At 42.9% G+C, this 16405-nt stretch overlaps 1 protein-coding gene across 1 annotated transcript in view; it reads left to right on the plus strand.

Annotated features, from left to right (window-relative positions):
* fxr1 (FMR1 autosomal homolog 1) overlaps positions 1–16405 on the plus strand; it is a 46161-nt gene that overhangs the window by 19727 nt on the left and 10029 nt on the right. Inside the window, exons 2-12 of the mRNA XM_083647102.1 lie at positions 4051–4138; positions 6554–6606; positions 6839–6932; positions 7078–7149; positions 7291–7439; positions 7773–7866; positions 8825–8941; positions 12109–12279; positions 13373–13451; positions 14587–14708; positions 14890–14976. Coding sequence (XP_083503228.1) covers positions 4051–4138; positions 6554–6606; positions 6839–6932; positions 7078–7149; positions 7291–7439; positions 7773–7866; positions 8825–8941; positions 12109–12279; positions 13373–13451; positions 14587–14708; positions 14890–14976 — 1126 coding nt within the window. The remainder of the gene's footprint in view (positions 1–4050; positions 4139–6553; positions 6607–6838; positions 6933–7077; positions 7150–7290; positions 7440–7772; positions 7867–8824; positions 8942–12108; positions 12280–13372; positions 13452–14586; positions 14709–14889; positions 14977–16405) is intronic.

The raw sequence follows: 16405 nt of genomic DNA on the forward strand, positions 1-16405 counted from the left end.
GTAAGCCTCAATAATATCCGCTGTGCTGTATTGTACAGGGAAGGTGTGGTTGTCCTTGGCTTATTAGTAAATGAATGGGTTCCAGAAAACACAGAGTCTGAGACTATATGCAGTATGAGCGGTCTAGTTTAAAGAATGGATGAATATGTTTGGAAACCCATTACTAGCAATTATCAAGAGGGAATTGGACATATAGGTCTGATGTGATCTTATTTGTCTTACCTGGTCTTAATCAAGGGGCGTCTTTGAGGCCATTTACACCTGGCACTAACATGCATTTTCTGTGATCAGATTGCAATCGGATAGTGCTTGACCACTTGAAACTACAGGTGTAAATGCCCCCAAGACACATTGAAGATAGATTGTGATCCGATCGGGCAAACCACCTCCGGAGGTGGTCAGGGACGCATTGCGACCACATTGAACACAAGTGTAAATGCAATGTGTCCTCTCAATCCACATCATCCGCATACAGCAACTGTATGCGGATTGAGAGGAGACCCGTTTTGGGTGATCAGATTGCAATCTCTTATGACATCACTGATGACCACTGCGTGTCGCGGCCTCACCTGCTCTATGACATCACTGATGACATCACGGATGACATCACTGATGACAATTAGAGCAATCACCTAATTAAAAAGTCCGGCTCCGTCAGGTCACCTGCACAGCCCAGGGGCAGAAGTCATCGTCTCCGTCTGGTTCCTCCCCCTACTTATACTCCCATAACTTATATAGCCTCAGACTGATGACATCACTACTGAACTATAGCCTCAGCCTTAGGGCAATTAATCTGCCCTAATTTAAAAATCCAGCTCCGTCAGGTTACCCGCACGGGTGCTCTTTACACCCCCTGAAAGTTTCAGCCCGATCGCACGTAAAACGGCATAGCTGTGGCCGAACACAGAACTTGAAACAAACTGGACATATCCCACATACTCAATTTTATATACCAGCAATCTCCCGTGCGCTAGGCATGCTCGATTCCTAGACTCGCCCGCTGCGCGGGCTCGCAGCCTCACCTGCCTTGCAGCTCACTCACTGCGCGTCGCATACGCAGCTCGCCCGCTACTCAGCCTCGCCTGCTCTATGACATCACTGATGACATCATCACGGATGTCATCACATCATTAGGTAATTAGGGCAATCACCTAATTTAAAAAATCCGGCTCCATCAGGTCACCTGCACAGCCCAGGGGCAGAAGTCATCATCTCTGTCTGGTTCCTCCCCCTACTTATGCTCTTTACACTCCCTGAAAGTGTCGGCCCGATCGCACGTAAAACGGCATAGCTGCTGCCCGCCAAAATTCTGCACGCACGCACGAGCCAAAGTCACACCAACTTCCGGCTTAGGCATATGCAGTAGAGCCATTCGTCTGCCATTCTTTTTTTCCATCTACATTTTGTAAAATACTCCTAAAAATAGTTTTACTTGGTCAAAGCAAGTGATTCAGTTATATTTGGAATCACGAGAGACCATAGAAGACTTCACTCAGACCCAAAAAAAGAAGAAAAATGTGGATAAAAATGTCAAATGTTTTATGTTCTGGGCGTCCGGGTAGTGTAGCGGTACATTCCCTGCCTGCCAACATGAGGGTCGCACGTTCGCACCCACTTGTTACCTCCAGCTTGGTCGGGCATGCAGCATACAGGCATGATTGGCTGTGTCTGGGGGAGGGAAGCCGGATTGGGGGCATGTGCCCTGGTCGCTGCACTAGCGCCTCCTCTGGTCGGTCGGGGCCCCTGGTCGGGGTGGAAGGGAACTGGTGGGAATAGCATGATCGTCCCACGTGCTATATCCCACCGGTGAAGCTCCCCTGTCAGGTGTAAAGAAGCGGCTGGCAACTGCACATGTGTCGGAGGAAGCATGGTGCTAGTCTCAGCTCTCCCCAGGTCGGCAGAGGGTGGAGCAGTGACCGGGGCAGCAGGGGGAAAAATTGGCCAAGTACAATTGGGGAGAAAATGGGGAACAATTAGAAAAAACAACAACATTCTATGGTCTCTCGTGATTCCAAATATAGCTGAATCGCTTGGCTTGACCAAGTACAACTATTTTCTTTATAAGCATCTTGAATGTTGTGTGTGTGTGTGTGTGTGTGTGTGTGTGTGTGTGTGTGTGTGTGTGTGTGTGTGTGTGTGTGTGTGTGTGTGTGTGTGTGTGCGCGTGCGCGCGTGCAGAATTGTATTCGGCCACAGCTATGACATTTTACGTGTGATCACACTGAATCTTTCAGGAAGTGTAAAGAGCACCCCTGTGGGTGACCTAATGGAGTCAGATTTTCTTTTAAATTAGGTAATTAGGGACGACTAAAATGGGCAAAAATGGCTAATTTGTGGCCAAAATGACTCCAGACAGGTTCAGCACCATGGAGAGCTCCAGAGTGGAGGAAACTAAAACTCAACTCGGTGGAGTGAGTGGATTCGAAGGTCTGGGCCTTGGTAAGCGCAGAACTGCTTCACCATAGGACAAATGAAGGGGCTCATGCCTATACACTACACCTGTCAAATGCAACAGAATAGAACATGAATTGGCAATGAACCGATCCAGAGTGGTTTGTCTGCACATAGTATGCATTTGCAAACATCACAGACGTCATGGTTTTCTTTCAGTTGCCACTAGTCGATGATGTCTGTCCCTCTGACTTGTGCCAACATCACATTGGCTGCTGCTTCTCATGAAACACCAGCAAGTCTACGTCACTCATGCTTCAACAACCAGACCTGCATATGATCTATGATGATTTTAGCAACTAATGTAGTAGCCGAACTGAATGGCAAACTGTCCATCTTTATACATAATACTAAACACTATGGGCTATTTGTTTAACATAATATCATTTGTACCACTCATCACTTAAGGAGTGTTTTGTTTTATTTTTGCTATCTGTTATTATTGTTCAGCCTAATCCAGGCCTGTCAAAATGTGTTGGAGGGCTGAGGGCTCAAAAGCAACTTGGGTGGTGGACTCTCTGTGGGCCAAGAAGTACAGACAATTCACAGAAGTATAACCCTGCCAAACAATGGATTATTTCTGAAATTGTTATTTATAATTTATAGATTAGAATGAAGCATCCGAGGGGCTAATTTAGCCTTCAACACATTTTTCTCCATCCAAAGTAGGTAGACTAATATTTATTTGGATATAGTGAGTAAGGGAATGGAATTTCATTTCTGAGGTTAGATTTTTTTTATATAACTTGCCATCACTGGTCACATTTATAACTAATGAATGTGACATTCACTACATCTTCAGTTAACATTATGTATGAAATCAAGAAAAATCCTCTGACTGGGATCGCAATAGAGGTGCTCAAGTGTTGACGCTGCTGTACTAGAATAATGTTTTGAAATGGATGCTGTCTCCGAGGGGGGTGATGATCCCCCACCCTTTATTTTAATGTAGGCTATATTATTTTATTTTACACTATTGCATCTGTTTATATGTGTAACGTGCCCCCCCCCCCCCCCTTTTTGTGTGTGTATAGCCTATGTTTGTGTTTTGGTTGTTTATTTAACTACTACTACTACTACTACTTTTTTGTACTATCTAGGTATTTGTGTCTTCTGACACTGTACTGCACATAAAGTAGTGCAAGCTATGACTGTCATACATATTTATGTGTATGTATATGTTTTTACCCTTATTGAGTGACTGCCTCTGACACTGCCTGCCTCATGTATTGTCTACTTATGTTTACTTGTTTGTATAGACTGTTTTCAGGAACTGTCAGTCCTGCTCTTCTTCTTTATTTATTTTCTGTCCATAGCAAACACTGTAACAGGAAGTGAGCTGGGGTTCAATTTAGAATGTTTTTGTTGTCAAGTTAAAACAGTCTTATAAGAAAATGCAATAAAATATATTTGGAAAAAAAATCCTCTGACTGGCATGTACTGTACATATCAGCCTGCGACGCTTCAGCTGGTTAAGCTGTAGAACAAGGCAACACAGTAAAGCTTGTTTGTATTTTAGATTTATAGTAATGTGTACATTGCTTAATTTGAACAACAAAGTTATCAAACACGGTTACTTAACTCACTTGATGTTTCAAGGAGCACCTGTCATCCCAGCATGCTTTGCGTGTCCAATATGGAGGAACTGGCGGTGGAGGTCCGTGGCTCCAACGGGGCTTATTACAAGGTAAATACTGGCTTATCACACACCAACAAACACTACATGTCTATAACATGTTGTCTATAATACTGTCTATAACATGACACACACGTCAAGCCTAATGGACCACGGCAGCATCTCCCAGTTGTTACTTAAAGTTGAGCCCGGTAACTGCTTGCATTTAGCTTCTCCTAGCTAAGCTAGCCAAAGTTAGCTGGCGAAGCTAACCTAGCTACGTTATTGCTCGCAAGTCCTCCCCAACTGTAACCTGTTACGACATTCTTTCAACCCCCAAGTTGAAGAGACGTGGGGATATCTACGATAACTGGAATTTATAGACCGTGTCAGTTGTTATCATGTGCTTCAAGTGCTTGGCATTTGGTTGTCGCTGTCTGGTCTAAAAGTTAGCTAACTAATGTTGCTGGTTAGCTAACTGTGAACGTCAATAGATGATGCCAAACTTAGCAGCAAATCTGTTTCTTTTGGATTCTCGAGACGGCTATTAGTGTAACCGGCTGCTCGGCCAAATACATTTTGTAACTTTGTAACTTAGCTTTGTTAGCTAAAACGGTAAATTATTTAATTGGTTGGCAGTGTTTAGTTCGTGTTTTATTCGCCCCTTACAAATTCCAAACATCATTGACCGTACAGCTTTTTAAATGTGTGGTGTTAAGGATACAACACTAGCTAACGTTTAGTTGTGACGCTACGTTTGGAGCGCTCATTGATCTTTAACTTGCCAGACGGTTGTCTGTGGCTGTCTATTATTTGATACTACTTCATGCCCAAACTATTTGGTGTGTGTGTGAGAGAGAGAGAAGCCACCTGTTCCTTGTCAATCCTGAGCAGTTGTCATGTCAGGAGAGGGTCACTGATACCGTGGACTGAAAGCTATTTCTGGACCTGCTGCCCCCTCCTCTCCTCCCTTCTCTCCTTTCCTCCCGTCTCCTTTCACCCCCTCCTAACGTTAACGTTACACTCATTCCTTCCTTTCTCCTCCCAGTTTCCTTTCATCTTCATTCCTCTCTACCTCATACTGCTCCTCTCTCTCCTCACTGCCCTTTCCTGCTCTGAATGCAGGGGTTTCCCTGCCTATCTAACTCAAATGTGTGCCACCTTTGTATTATTGGCTGCCAACTAAAACCAAGGGTGCACACACAAACTGTACACTGCACATGCCATGCACACAGCACGTTATCCAGCCTTTGCCACTTTTGTCTAAAAACATCCAGGGATAATCTATCCTCCACCCTGCCTGTTGGCCAAGTTGAATTCCTGAGTCGCTAACTTTACAGCCTAGTGCTGTGATTGGATTTCTGTTGATGTAACTCTCACCCCCACCACACATGCATACAAACAAACAAGATGGTGATTTGAGGCTCCCATTTGGCTTCAGGATCATTGGAAATGGTCAGACTGGTGTGTTTTGTGACCAAGCAATACGTTTCTTTCTACCCCGGTCTCAGAGCTGATTTGTGCTGTGAAGGTAGCAAAACGTTTAGACACACATCATTCTTTGTGTTGTCGTCATCAGCTATATGCACTGAGGTTCACTGTTCCAACACCCTTCTGGCATTGAACTTCTGTGATGTATTACTTTTTCTGAACAATCTAGGAGTAGGAGTTATTGAACAGCTGTAAAGCCTTTAAATACGGTGAAGGCGCACTATGATTTCTGACATGTTACAACTTACAAGCAAGTTTTGATTAGTATTGGGGAAATTGTCCATCACTGACAGCACACTTTATGATTGTCATAATTTGGCCTGATATTTGCTACCAGTATCTGTGTGTCAGTGCTGCACATTTTGTTTTGACTGATTTTGCCTGCTGTTTTGATTGTGCAATTCAGTGCAGGTATGCAAACTAGTCACCTTTTTACTGCAAATTATGTCTGCAAAGGAAAAAGCTTTGTCAACATCTGTTTTATCTAATAAGATATTTGTTAATATCACTCCAATCATATTTTTTATTGCAGCAAAATGGGATTGTCAAGCAGACTCAGACTGCCCAACACTGTCATAAATGTTGCATGCACCTGACAATTCATATAATAAAATATTGCGATACTTGGCTTCGTGCATTGATATAATATTGCCACACAAAATATTGCGATACTATGCTGTATTGACCCCCCCCCCCCCACACACACACACCAGTGTGTGTGGGGGGGGGGGGGGGGGGCAAAGTGACAGTGCAACTGTGCGAAGTGCAAGTGCAGAGGCTCTGATTTGTGGTTATTTGGCCTCAAGCCTATGAAATAACAGTTAAGAGGCTATGTGCCTCTCAATATCTTTTTCACTTCCAGAATCACTTTGCTAAAATTCAAGTGTCTTTGTGTCATTTCTGTCATGTCTACTGATGGAACTGAACTTGGTCTGTCAGTAGGTTGTCCTTGTCCCTGCACATGGTAAGCTAACCCTGTGTCTCTGTGTCCTGCAGGGCTCTGTCAAAGATATCCACGATGACTCTCTCACCATTGCCTTCGAGAACAAGTGAGTGTCTGTCTGTCTGTCCTGCCACCTGTATCCATAACTGTCAGTTTGTCTTCTGAAACCAAAACAATGGGACTTGCAGTTGTCTCAGGCTAATTATCAACTTTCTCTCTACCTCATAAGCATCGCTAGCTTAGCCTATTTTGGGTGAATGTGTGGTGCTATTGGTTGTTGTTGTTGTTCTTATTTGTATTTTTTATTTCTTTTTTTTTATTTATGTATTTTTTTTAAGTTGGCAGCCAGAGCGCCAGGTGCCCTTCAATGATGTCAGGATGCCACCTCCTGATGATGCCAAGAAGGAGATCGGAGAGGGGGAGGAGGTGGAGGTGAGGGACACACACACACACACACACACACACACGCACACACGTACACGTACACGTACACGTACACATACATACACTCTTTTCTTCTTTTTTCTTTGTCTCTCTGTCTCGTAACCTCTCTCTCTCTGTCTCTCTCTCCTGTCAGATCTTCTCCCGAGCCAATGAGCAGGAGCCTTGTGGTTGGTGGCTGGCTAAAGTCCGCATGATGAAGGGAGATGTGAGTATCGCTCCTTATGAACACAAAGTTCTCACTCCATGCATTAGGACAATTAACTATGTTTAAATGCCAACAGTTTAACAATATTAAACAAACCAGAACTAAACCTCTGTCTGTCTGTCTGTGTGTTTGTCTATCCAGTTCTATGTGATTGAGTATGCAGCCTGCGACGCCACCTACAACGAGATAGTAACTTTCGAGCGCCTGCGTCCGGTCAACACCAACAAGGCACTCACCAAGAACTCCTTCTACAAGTGCACGGTCACTGTTCCTCAGGATCTACAAGAGGCGTATGTACAGCAGCTACAGACCAATTATATCTGCTTATCACCATAACCATGTATACTAGAATGACAGAGAAGAGGCACACTCAAAGCAAAGACCTCCATACCTCCACAGCGACAATGATGAACCTTGTCTGCAACAACTATAAACCAAGCGTGAAAGTTGTCAGATTGTTAGATGTCAACACTGCAGGTCTGAAGACGATCAGGAAGAATAGAAGTTACTGTATTAGTAATATCATATATGCATGTATGTATGTATAGATTATATTATAGGATTTCACATCCTGCCTGTCTTTGCATTGAGCACTTTGTAAGCTTATTTTCCTTGTATTCCAGGTGCCAGAATGATCAAGCCCATAAGGACTTTAAGAAAGCCGTGGGAGCCTGTCGCATCTCCTACTGTCCTGAGACCAGCGAACTGGTCATCATGGTGACTATATTGCTACTATCATCTAATCCCGTGGTGACATTTGGATATTTGTAACTGTGTCGCTCATTAGCTAGCCAGTTAGATTTGGCAGTATAAATATCAGGGACATGTATTGCACATTCAGTCCCTTTTTGAAGGAGAACTGCAGTGCATTTGTTTGGAAATGTGACTACCGGTATGTCATAGCGCAGCTATGCAACCACTCCCCCCACACTCAGTTCATTCACTACTTCCTGGGCACTACCCATTAATGCAATTGGTCAAAGTATATATATATATATATATATATATATATATACATACATACATACATACATGTACATATATATACATACATATACTGATATATATATATATATATATATATATATATATATATATATATATTAGGGCTGTGAATCTTCACTGGCCTCACGATTCGATTCGATTACAATTCAGAGGGCTACGATTACGATTATCGATGCATCTCTCATCTTTTTTCCCCCAATAAATTCCACTTTCTTTTTTCTCACAGTGTGGCTACTTTTAAAATAAAAGTGCATTTGGAATTGCATTGTATTATGATCCATAATTAAAATAAACAACTGCATGTACTTCCATTATATTTTATTTGATTATTATTATTATTATTATTAAAAAAAAAAAAAAAAAAAAAATTTTAACATTAGTGAATCTATGCAGAATCGTGCACGTCCGCATCGCGATGCATCTTATAATGGATTATTTTTGACACCCCTACTATATATATATCAGTGTGGTTTCAGACAGGCTGTCGGGGCAGGCAGGCGAGACATTCAAAAGAGGCTAATAATAATGTAACAGCCATGTCCTGCCTAGTGTGTTTGTGCAGTGAGTGACTAATCTGTTCCTTAGTTTCAAGTAGTAAACAAGGTAACTGTTCAACATGTGCTAAAGTCTTACTCCTATTTCCTGTTTGTGTGCGTGCGTGCGTGCGTAGTCCACCAATGAGGCAACAGTGAAGCGCGTCTCCTTGCTGAGTGAGATGCACCTGCGCAGCATCAGGACCAAGCTGCTGCTGATGTCACGCAACCAGGAAGCCACAAAACATCTGGAGGTCAGTCAGTAACCACCATGGCAATCTGAAAGTCAGTCACTAAGCTGAATGGTAGTTAGGAACCTGAAAATCAGGAGCCACCAGCGATGGCTCATAATATTGATTATTTGCAACTTTATACACATACAGCGTTCACACTATTCTGCCTTTTTTTTTTTTACTGCCAGTGCTTGGTGCTTTGGAAAAAGCACTACACTTGGTGTGTTTGGAAGCAGATTAGAGCACTTTTTAAAGTTGAGAACCTTTTAGAAGAACGCTCATGACATCGGCCAACCAATTACAACCAAAAAGAGAGAGGCTTTCACGCTATGTAGGCAGCTGACAGTTTATGACAACAAGAAGCAGAGTAAAAATGGAGAAAGTAGTGGTAGAGAAGTTGGTAGTTACAGTACCCTAAAGCAGCGGTTCTCAAACTTTTTTGGCTTCAGTTGTTCAGCACCCCCTTTCGGCTTTCCTGGATTTCTGAATCCCCACTACCCCCGACTACAACTTTTTGCTTAGAAAACTGCAAGAGAAAACTGTAGCATATGATGCAATGAATGAATGATAACCTGCCTTTTGAAGAATATAACATGACAAAATAAGAAATGTAAGGAAAGAGTTACAATTAGTGCCTCCTGAGCAGAATTATGTGAACCTTTCATTTATTTTCATGATTTATTCTTACATTTTTACATCTTCCCCTTTCTCTCAAGTACCCCCTGCAGTACCTCCATGTACGCCTAGGGGTACACGTACCCCAGTTTGGGAACCACTGCCCTAAAGGATACTCTAAAATGTCTGTGTTGTGGCAATCTGGAGCTTCTGAAATGGCTTTACCAAAATAACTGTGTGAATGAATGAATGAATGAATGAATGAATGAATGAATGAATGAATATTTATGAATGAATGAATATTTTATTTTCGTGTCAGGACAATTACATGACCCATCCCACATGGGATTATCAGACACATCAACATTCAATATTTAACAAAACATAACATTCTGGTATGTTACCCAACCAGAAGCTTTCAGTGCAGCCCAAATTAGAGAGTATATATACATGCAGACATAATATGCCTATACATATACATACATATACATTCATACATACCTGCACTGAATACGAAAATAAAACGAAAAAATAAATAGAAAATAAACTCTACTTTATCAGTTATACGTCAACCTTCTCCTCCTGTCCCATGCTTTAGAAAGAAATTCAGAGAATGCAAAAATATTATCAAAAAGAAATTCGAGTATTACTCCGTTCTCACTATCTATCATATTTAGCACATTGAATGCCAGCCATGTTTTCATTCCTGTAGGTAAGTTGTGCCAGGGGTGTTTTTGACGATTCTGGCTCATTTTAGAGACAGCCGAGGATTCTTTTCTGTTAAGAATTCATGAACACCAATCATCTAAAAATAACTAATAGAATGTGTGCTTTCTCTGTCTAAAAGAGTTAGTTTGCAGAGTTAGTAGTTATGTAGATATTAGCCGTTGAGTACAGCATGGTTTCAGCGTCTGGAAATTTATTCAGAGATAAATGGCTTTTTGTGAAACAGTCACTTTAACCATTCATTTTTGGCATCAGTAAGACCGTCAGACATTCTAAACAATAGTTTTGAACAGTAATTTCCTCCATAACAACAGGAAACACCCCTCTCATTCACCCCTCTCATTTAAACTCCTCCCTCCGTGTGTCTTCTCCTCCTTCCTCCTGGCTGTACAGCGGGCGTGTCAGAAGCGCTTTTGCTGCTGCCTGCCTGTGTGCCTGCCTGCCTGCTTGCCTGCGTGCAGACGCTCCTTGTGCGAGTCAAGATGGGCCGGGGAATGCGTGGGCGATGGGCAGATGTTGATTCTGGCCTTTCTGAGGTGTTTCAAAGTGTGTTTCACCTATGATCTATTTTGCAAATCGCTCTCCGCTCTCTGTGTGCTGCTGCCGGTGCGCGGCCGCTCTCAGGCAAGACAAGTCTGTTACTGTAAAATCGCCACGGCATTTCCTTGAACGGCTTGGTCCCGCGGCAGTTTTTTCTTTGATTTCGGTCGTCTGGGGGAGCACTGTCAACACTTAGTGGGTCGGTAAAATAGATTATACACATTATCTTGCTCCAATAGTGATCTCGAAGATGTAAAAGTTGTTGATTGATGTACCACCGTCAAAAAAAAAAAAATGTTTATGTAAGACGAGTAAACTCGGCTCTGGCACTTAAGCGTTGGATTATGTAAGACGAATTATTTCGGCTATGGCACTTAAGGTGTTAACTCAGGAGTATGGACTCTTTTAAACATTGTTTCTCTCAAGTCATGATACAAAGGACAATATAAAATTAAATGAATTTCATTTTCCACCTCATTCAACTCACAATATTCACATATTCTATCCTCCTCAGCTACCCCTCTGTATCTTCCTGTTTCAATATGTAATGGTAGGATGCCACATCTTATCTGTGCACAGAGTGATCTCTGACTTTTTGACAAATTATACAAAACATATTTTTCACATTTATAATCTTTTTTAAATAAACAATATGTTCTTAATTTTGGCTTTTGCCAAATTTCTTCAGCCCAGGATTGTAGACATTTAACCCGGATTCGATTTTTAAACTCCTCCACATTCACAGTTTTTCTTTGGAAATAATGGTCTTCCAGACCACATTCCTGTAGTAAGTCATACAGTTCAGAGACCCATTCCCCATCAACAAACAAATCCCAAAAGAAGATATGGCTAGCCACCCTGTTGGGTGGTAAACCCAGCAGCCTGTTCCAAAGACCCACCATACTGGCCTTCCACCTAATTTCACAGGAGTCCCACCCCATATCTCCATTAGCTGCCAAAATGGGGGCATATTTATGAAGTCCCAGGTATAATCTGATTGCTCGATTCTGAACTCGTTCATTCAACTGAAACCTTTTGAAACCCCAAACCCCCGAAACATAATCTAAGACAGGACATACACAGGTTTGATACAATTTCGAATAAGTAGAGTAGCCCATATCTCTCAACATTTTAGTCTTACCTATAATACCTCCCAGTGCCCTGCTTGCTGAGTCTGCTAGAACAGAAACACCATGGAAAAACGACATGTATTCATCAAAAAACAAACCAAGGTATTTATACTTATCTGTAAACTCGAGTTGTTTGTCACCAATACGGTGTGTGTGTGTGTGTGTGTGTGTGTCTAGAGCTCCAAGCAGCTGGCATCATCCTTCCAGGAAGAGTTCATTGTGCGACCGGACCTGATGGGGCTGGCCATCGGCAGCCACGGCAGCAACATCCAGCAGGCACGCAAAGTTCCAGGTGTCACTGCCATCGAGCTGGATGAGGAGACCGGCACTTTCAGGATTTACGGAGAGGTAAGGCGGCATGTGTGTTAAAGTGACAGACAGACAGATAGACAGACAGACAGATAATAGATAGATAGACAGACAGATAATAGACAGACAGACAGATTTACGGAGAGGTAGGGCAGCATCTGAGTGTTAAAGTGAGAGACAGGGAAAGAGAAGGAATGAACATGCTGTATAAAGAAACAGATGTTGAGAGAAAAACAAGCTCAAATTCACAATAGCTGCATCCACATATGTGATTTTCCTAAATGCAGGATGTCAGGGGCAGCCCACCCTACTCTGCCACCCTGCATTTAGAAATGTGGTTCTCTTTCAGCTTGCCTGCTACTGAGCAGAGTCAGCAGACTCCAATTGGGCCGTCTTTCACTCACCTTCTCCTGTGATATTTTCAGTGGATTTTTATCTGTGTTGTTTTGAGATTGTTTTTTGATTTCTGAAACTGACTGACTGTTGCATGCTCAAAGAAGAATGTTGACTATCGACTGCTAGTGTGTTAGAGGTCTGAATGGAAGGCAGCTAAAGTTAGCCTGATATCAGACTGAATTGTCAAATTGTTACACTCCACTTCCATCTTCTAGTCTGACTTGCCTCCAGTCTGATTTCCATGAAGGGAATCCTCGAGGGCAATTACATTTTCCCTGATCAAACGTATCGGCCTGAATCGAACGTTAAATAATCCAGTTGGGAGATCGCAAAACAAACATCTCCCCTTTGAATAAATGCCTTCAAAGCAGAGTGCTGTTCAGATTTCAAACTAAGTGGTTGTACTTTTAATTGATTTAAAACAGCCTTGATAGCAAACAGCTTGACAATGGTGTTAGTCCCGGCCATTGCACTGTTTATTCTTTATTTCACATGACCATTAATCACTGCCTCGGCAGCGACTATTCTTCCCGGGGTGTTTATTGATGCTGATTGGCTAATCGTTAGTCCCCCTCGGCGCTGATTGGCTAATAGTTTTGTTTTTTTTCAACCGAGGAAATGGCTGTTGCATGTCATGATGCCAGACTAGAAGCAGCCAAAACTCAACTCGGTGGAGTTGGCGGATTTGAAGGTCTGTACCGAGGAAAAGCTAAAGTGGCTCTGTGTTGTCTTCCAGACCGAGGAGGCAGTAAAGAAGGCCAGGTTGTTCCTGGAGTTTCTGGAGGACTCTGTCCAAGTGCCCAGGAGCCTTGTGGGTATGTAGACACAGAGATTCATACTTGAGCCTGGAAATCTCCACAAACTTCCAGTTCAGCACTACAGTGATACCTTCTCATGAGCACAAACCTTACCAAAGCCTTAAACTGAATTGTCTCATTGGGCAGATGCTTTTTTGCTTTCATAAAATGGTGATAAGACACAATAGTAATCAATGAAAGGAAAGCAAATTATCTTTTTTGAATCAGCAATGTTATTTCCCCCCCCTTGCAATTTAGTGCTAAATGCTGTATACCAAAGCAACACATATGTAGCTGTATGACTCAAGGTTTTCCACATCATTTTCACGTTCACATTTATGTTTGAACTAACTTTGTAAAATGTAACTAAGGTAATCTGTGACACAATCCATGTTGTAATGCAGCTTTTCCTCATGGTTTACAATGGATAGGATATATTTCATTGTGCATGACGCACACCGGACCCGACTGTGAGTCACTTATACAGAAGGCAGTTTCAGACAAGCAGCCTTAATTAGTCAAAGATGAGTTTCCTGCGGTGGCATAGCAGGAAATTGATTTCCTCATGTTTTCCATAGAGACACTGCGGAGCGCGTCATCATTCAGAAACCACGCCCAACACGGGGGGAAAACACAAAGGACCACTACCCGCGCCAACTTCTAGCAAAACAAACCGCGGCTAACCGGGCGAACAAAGGAACTCTCGGCCAGATACAGATAGTTTTACAGATATCTTAGGAGGAACTGGCTAGTGTCAAATAATGAGACATTGTGTGCGTTTACATCATTTATTTGAACTGTGAACGAGACGTGAGCTGATCAGAACGTTTGTCTGCTGACTTTCTGCTTCCTGAAACTCCCCCCCCCCCAATCCTGGTGTTCTCCTGTGTCACGTGTTGCACACAATGATCATATATACAGAAGATGAACAAACACTCCAACTTGCGTCATTGACAGCTAGATCCACATTAAAAAAAAAAAACTTTAATTGCCGATTCTTTACATTTGTTGCGCAGCCCACCTCACAACAGCTTTTAGCTATGTTTAATTCAAGGAAAATTACGTTGGTGTATGGAAGTGAATGGAGAGCTTTCCCCCGTGATGGGCGTGGCCTATTTAATGCAGTGTCTCTATGCTGTCTGTCTATCCCTAGGCAAGGTGATTGGTAAGAACGGTAAGGTCATCCAGGAGATCGTGGACAAGTCTGGTGTGGTGAGGGTCAGGATAGAGGGAGACAATGACAACAAGCAGGCCCGGCAAGAAGCAGACCCGCAAGTAATGCTCCCTTTGCTACTACATTATTGCACTACATTATTACTACTCATAATGGTTATAAAGCTGTAGGACACATGTAGGACTCAAGCTGTACTCTTTGTTTACACGTTACAAACGCCATGTTGAGTTTGTCCCACACTTACTTTGTGTGTTGTGTTTTTGTGTGTTGCTGCTGACACAGGGAATGGTCCCATTCACCTTTGTGGGCACCAAGGAGAGCATTGGCAACGTCCAGGTCTTACTGGAGTACCACATCTCCTACCTCAATGTAAAGACACCTCTCTCTCTCTCTCTGTGTGTGTGTGTGTGTGTGTGTGTGTGTGTGTGTGTGTGTGTGTGTGTGTGTGTGTGTGTGTGTGTGTGTGTGTGTGTGTGTGTGTGTGTGTGTGTGTGTGTGTGTGTGCGCGTGCGTGCGTGCGTGTGTGTGTGTGAAGAAGCGCTTGCTTTTGGTGTGTGTGTGCATGTTGTGATAGCCTGCTGATCCTTTGCTTTCGCTTGCTGCTACAGATGGAATTTCCAGGCAATGTGTGACGGCCTTTTGATTTCCCTCTTAAGCTGTGTTCACACCGAGATATTTATTTTTCTCCCTGTCGCTCGATTCAACCCTTTGGAATCGCTCTGTCGCTGTGTTTAAATCGCTCGTCAATTGGCACAAGAATTGACGGACATCTGGGGGCTAACGTTAGACAGGAATCAGGATGAAAACACAATGTCATGATGTTTGTCCACTAAGAGCCACCATAGTTGTTTACAAGCTAAGCCTATCAGCGTGCTTCTAACGCAAGCTTGTGGGTCTATACCGGTAGTACAGACTTCACTTCATGTCAGCTGTCAGCCTGTCAATGCGGTTTGTTGCCACACTAATAAACCAGCGGTTTGTTCCAAGCCAGTGTGATCCTTGACTCACAATGCAACCAATCAGCGTTGGGCGGCAAGCGACTTTTGCCAGCGAAATTTCGCTCGAGTTGGGATATTTCATCTCGGGCGACGAGCGAATTTCCGCCCTATCGCTCTGTCTCTGTCGCTCGGACGCCCAGCGATTTTTCTCCCGGGCGAATATACGCTCAATCGCTCGTTTGCATTGACTTTGTATGTAAACTCGATGCCAGCGAAAAACTTGAATAGGTCGGTGTGAACGCAGCTTTAGGAAGCAGGGAGGTTCATATAGTTGGCCGTATGAAATGGCATGATGGAAAGGCCTTGTAAAAAGCTGTTATATACATAAGCATGTCATCGCCCACCAGCATGTCAACACCACTGTGCACTTTCTCATATAAAGCCATACCTGATTACGAAATATGTGAACTTGATTAGTAATAGTATTATCTTTTTCTATGAATTAGATAAACACAGTTGGGCTACATCATACAAAATGCTACTTAATTCCATTGGCTCAATCAATGTTTTCGCTGTAATGAATGCATGCCTATTACTAACTGAACTGTACTGTGATTTGCATTTTGCTCTGTGCATACATTTTGTGCTCTGTGCATGTGTCGTGCTGTTTGCGTGTGTTTTTTTGCCGTTTGTGCCGTGTGTTTGGTGCTGTGTGTGTGTGTGTGTGTGTGTGTTGATTGTGCACCCTGTGTGTAGGAGATGCACCAGCTGCTTGCGGAGAGCCAGCTCCTAGAGGAAGAGCTGAGACAGAATGGAGAATATGCACAGGGAGAGAGCCTAGCACGATTCAGAATATACAA

This window comes from Poromitra crassiceps (assembly GCF_964638095.1).
Source record: "Poromitra crassiceps genome assembly, chromosome: 12".
Taxonomy (NCBI): Eukaryota; Metazoa; Chordata; class Actinopteri; order Beryciformes; family Melamphaidae; genus Poromitra; species Poromitra crassiceps.